We start from the raw sequence: 5,444 nt of genomic DNA, 5'->3' as shown, positions 1-5,444 counted from the left end.
TGGTGCGTAAAACAGCATATATTTGAAAGATTAAAATGGCATAGAGAGCATGCCACAACATGATGCCTATATATAAACAGTGTGAATGTGTTGAATGACAGTTGCATTATAATATATCCAAAGGGTGGTTTTAGAAACAGGGCTAAAACCTGATACAATTTCGGCTTTTTGTCCATCGGTAGTCGAGATGATTAAAGAGTACAGCAAATTATTTCTACCTATTTCCTTTACTTAATAACAAAGCCGGTTTAACACAATTTTCTTTTGCTGCGGATCAAATAATGGGAGATATTTCACAGGCAATGGGCTCTCAAACCAATTTAAATATATATGGGTATTTTTTTAAAACCTTTGGGTTTCCCACAACGTTGAGATTTATCGGTGTGCTTGATCCAACGATGGATTGTGTGGTTTCAGGTAAAGAAATTCACTTTTGGATGATTCCGATGACAAGCAAACCGAATAATGATAACTGTCATGGAACGGTGCTGTCTGACCAGTGGCAGTATAGTTTAAGTGATCCCTTGGCGCAGAGCCCCGACCATTGGTGTCCTTTGGTTTCCTTCGCTTGCAACAGGGAACTCGACATCCATCAACGTAAACAACGCCCACATCCTGCTTACATTTTAATGCAACCAAGAAGATTATAGTAAGAAGGAATATAACCGAAGTGGATCCGAATGTGACAATTAAATACAGATTTATGTCGGAGAAGTATCCAGGGGTACTGTGCAAATTGCTGGTTTCAGAGATTTTCTCGCTGACGTTGCCCAAAATCGACACGTGGATTGTAGCTGTACTGGACAGGCTCGGGTGTCCGTTGTCCTTCACTAAAACGACCAGACTTTGCGAGGTATCATCCAGGTCCAAAATGCTTCTCGATGTCCTGATTTCGCCCGAATTCCGCCCCACGCTGAATAGAGTTGGATCGGTTGCTTGAACCATTTGGTAGGAGAGCCGGGCGTTCTGACCGGAATCTGCATCAGTTGCCAATACCTTGGTCACCAAGTATCCTTGGCCGGCTGACTGGGACACCTTCTCCACAATTGTTGATCCACTCTGGTCTGAAGGTGAAACAATAACCGGTGCGTTATCATTTTGATCCAGGATGATCACGTTTACCGCCGCGCTGCTGCTCAGCGGGGGCATCCCAGCGTCACGGGCTTGGACTTGGATCTGGAAGGTTTTCAGCGCCTCGTAGTCGAAGGAATGTTGGGCGTAAATAGTGCCGTTCATCGAGTTAATGCTGAGATAAGTGGGCAGCAAAGAATTCCGATTTTCTGTAATGGAATAGAAAATGTAGGAGTTTTGGTCCAGGTCAGGATCCAATGCAGTAAGTGCGAATATAGACGCGCCCGGAACGTTGTTCTCCATCACATATAGAGTGTAGGAGGATTGCGAAAATCTTGGTGCGTTGTCGTTTATATCAGACACAGATATCTGGATTGTTTTGTTTGTTGACATTGGAGGAGATCCGGAGTCCCAAGCCATGAGAGGTATATTATAACTTGGGGCCTTCTCTCGATCCAACAGACGGCTTATGACTAATTTATAATGGTTATTCAGGGACGATTGAATTTTAAAGGGTAATTCCAGTGGTATATGACAGTGAACCCGTCCATTTTCCCCAGAATCGAGATCCGTAATATCCATCAGAGCTACCACAGTCCCGGGCGCAGCATCCTCGGGGACTTTGCCAGTCAGGGAGGTCACTGTTATATCGGGGGCATTATCATTAACATCAATTAATTCGATCAGCACTTTGGAATGTCCTGTGGTCGCTGGTGAACCGTTGTCCGCGGCTTGGACATCAAATTCATAATTGTTGGCTACTTCAAAGTCCAGCTGTTTTTGAACTCTGATCTCTCCCGTTACAGGGTCCAAACTGAACAACTCACGTACGAGATTAACGAAAGAATATTTTAATTCACCATTTGTTCCTTGATCCAGATCGACTGCTTTAATTTTCATCACCAAAGTACCCAATGGTGCGTTTTCTTCCAGACTCGCCGTGTATACATCATTCTCGAACACAGGTACATTATCATTGATATCCAGAACGTTGATGGTAATTTGAGTTGTTCCAGATCTTGGAGGTCTGCCTCCATCAACGGCAGTAAGCAAAAGATGGAAAGATGCCTGACGTTCACGGTCCAAAGGTTTCTCTAACAACAAATCTGCAGTTTTGACATTATCCTTTCTGACATTCACCTTCAGACCGAAATGCTCATTGGGGCTGATCGTATACTGTGTGACTGTGTTCGTCCCCACGTCTGGATCGAGAGCGCTCTCTAGTGGGAAACGCGAGCCTGGTGCAATAGATTCGGCAATTTGAAAAAGAATGTTGTTGTCTGGGAAAGAGGGTGAATTATCATTTATATCCACAATATCCACCTCACCGCGGTACATTTCCATGGGGTTGTCGAGTATTATCTGAAAGGCAAGACGACAGGATCGTCTCTGCCCGCAAAGCCGTTCTCTGTCTATGCGACCGCTAACAAATAAAACACCGGTCTCTAAATTTATTTCCAAATTCTGTACTTTGTCAGTGGATACCAGGCGACATTTTCGAGCTGAAAGTTCTTGAATGCTTAGTCCCAAATGTTCAGCAATATTCCCAATGGAAGAACCATATTCCATTTCCTCCGGAATAGAATAGCGAATCAGACCCAGCCCCTGGTTCAATGTGCAAATAACTAAAATAAAAAATAGCATTTTGCTCATCAGTGCAGCCTTGCAATGCGAATTCACTGTTCCCTGGGCGAGATTGTTTTTTTTTTAAACCAGCCAAAATATTCCAAGCATGTCTCGACAATAAAATCCTTTGAACGATAATTCTTCATTCAAAATTTACAAAGACTCGAAGCGTCGTAGCCTGATTCTGCAATCTGAATCGAAACTCGGTCTGCAATGGGGAGGGACAATAGATCTCCTGCTGAAAGTGGGTTCCTATTGGTTGATGGTGTTACAATGAGCCCTTGTCAGTCACTGCAGAGTGCATTTCTTAAAGCTAGACTGTTCTCCAAATTGTATTGTGCAATTAAATGTTGGCAAACACTTAAAAATGATTGTATTCTTCTCTATTGTTCTTTTAAGTAAAATGTTTTTTTTTTCCAAACATAAGTTGCAACAGTTACTTTGTTTTTCTGATTAACAAAACCATGGCTATTTGCTAGAAATATGTAAGAAATATTTTCATACAAAGACTTTATCCTGTGTTTGCTAATCACTTATGTATTTTCGTATTTCCAATTTATCCATTTTTTTCCAAGAACTCAACGTTATGGAAACTCAGCTGAGCCATTGGAGACAACGTGACCTCGGATGTTTATGCATACATGCAATATATATCTCATTTTTCAGTAGACATACATATATCGGACAGAGCCTCTCTTATTACAAATACCATTGTGAGACATTATACTTTTGGATGCAAGTTATGCATAAAAAGATTAAAGCAAAAATTGGGAGTGTGATAGCACAGGTAAAAGAAACTACAGAACATTTTGAGAGAGTTAGAATGGTCCAAAAGGAACATAGACAGAATCCATTTGAATGTATATAAATAAACAAGAAGAGTTGCTATATAATGATACTGGCAATAATAAAAAAAAAGACAGAAAACTGTTCCATCAAATCATTACTATTACAGCTTCAAAATCCCATTCGTACTGCCTTAACTTTCTTTTATAGATGGGGTAAATTGCTCTCCCACTATTGACTCCCCAAAACCTATCCCAACACAAGTACACGTTCTCTCTCTCTCTCTCTCTCTCTCTCTCTCTCTCTCTCTCTCTCTCTCTCTCACACACACACACACACACACACACACACACGCACACACACACACACACACACACACACACACACACCTACACACACAAAGAATCACGCGTGCGCATGACCCCTCGAAAAGACCAGGGTTCAAGCAATGACTGAGAAAGCAATGAAACAACCTAACTTAACATTATAATTTGAGGTCTGTTCATTACATCTTTTTAATAAGGTAAACTGAAGTTAATCTAATATTTGTCGCAAGTATGGAGCTACTGGGTATAATTAAATGTTAAGGGCCGTATCATAGAGTTAAGGGCCGTATTTTTATTATAAATAGAATATCATCGGTCTGATTCACTGTGGCCAAACAATGGGAATGACTACAATTGAAATGGAGGGAGATAACTTTCCATCCACAACAATGAAAAAATGCATATTCTGGAATTCCAATATAAATACCAGAAAGTACTGCAAAATCTAATTAGATCACACTGGGAATTGAGTCCAGTTCTGATCACCTCATTACAGGAAGGATGTGGAAGCTTTGGAGAGAGAGCATAGATTTACCAGGGTGTGGCCTGGATTGGACAATGTGTTTTATGAGGCAAGGTTAATGGAGCTCGGACTTCTCTCTTTGGACCAAAGAAGGATGAGAGGTGACTAAATAGAGATCTACAAGATTGTGAGATGCGCAGATCACCTGGACAGCCAAAACCCTTCTCCAGGGTGACAGTCGCAAATACCAGAGGGCATCTTTCTGAGTTGAGGGAAAGAACGTTTGGGGAGACTTCAGGGTTAAGATTTTTACGCAGAGAATAGTGAGTGCCTGGAATTCATTGTCAAGCTTGGTGGTGGGAGCTGGTACAATAGAGGATTTTAAATGACTCTTCGATAGACAAACCGTTGATCCAAGTTGAATTAATCCACAAAGCCACTCGTGAATATCACGTGCAATGTTTATAAGTTGTCGGAGTCAACGAGTTCGTTGTTACTAGGTGATCAGGAGATGCTTTCCGTTTTTTTATATATATTAAGAGCCATTAAACGTGATTAGTGAAATGTGCCCTCGATATCCCAATCTCAATACAGTAAAATGTCATCTTCTCTAGCTAATATTATTATAAAGCATCTGGAGTGGAAAACTGGAAGGAAAATAGAATTATTGTGCATTTCAAAAGGGCATTCAATCCTCTAAGTTAATTGAGAAGCAATAAGAAATGTAGGCAATGTTAATGTGGTTGAAAGTAACTTTTTAAATAAGTTATCTTGTGTGTGATTACGTCAGAGATCAAAGTATGGATTCTAAATTGTTTGTTGATCCTTGTGCTTTGACTGTTGAATCCGATGCATTTGAAAGCTATTGGGTCCTAATTACCTAATAATATCCGGGAAAGAACTCACCGAGGCCAGTGACGAAGCTGCATGGCAGTGAGAGCTGTGAGGAAGATTCTAAGAGGAGATGGGCGACATGAACAATTTCGGAGAGTGGGAAAATGCATAGCAGGTAAGGTATAATGCAGAATTACAGACTTACAGATTATTATCTGAATACTGACAAATGTGGAAAAGAGAAGAAAAGAGACAAGTCCCTGGTGTCATAGTGAATCCATCATTGAACGTTGGGAGGCGCATACTGTAGTGATGTGATGTATTATGGTGACTGCTTG

General features: G+C 41.0%; 1 protein-coding gene across 1 annotated transcript; it reads right to left on the bottom strand.

Moving 5' to 3' along the window:
- Positions 1–375: 375 nt before the first annotated feature.
- Positions 376–2,715, bottom strand: LOC138743506 (protocadherin gamma-A11-like). The gene has a single exon (XM_069899004.1). It carries the CDS (start codon positions 2,713–2,715, stop codon positions 376–378), a length of 2,340 nt encoding a protein of 779 aa, XP_069755105.1.
- Positions 2,716–5,444: the final 2,729 nt, after the last annotated feature.

The sequence above is a fragment of the Narcine bancroftii genome, chromosome 9 (assembly GCF_036971445.1).
Source record: "Narcine bancroftii isolate sNarBan1 chromosome 9, sNarBan1.hap1, whole genome shotgun sequence".
Lineage (NCBI taxonomy): Eukaryota > Metazoa > Chordata > Chondrichthyes > Torpediniformes > Narcinidae > Narcine > Narcine bancroftii.
The sequence above is the reverse complement of the archived record's forward strand: the minus strand, read 5'-3'. Positions and strand labels throughout refer to the sequence as shown.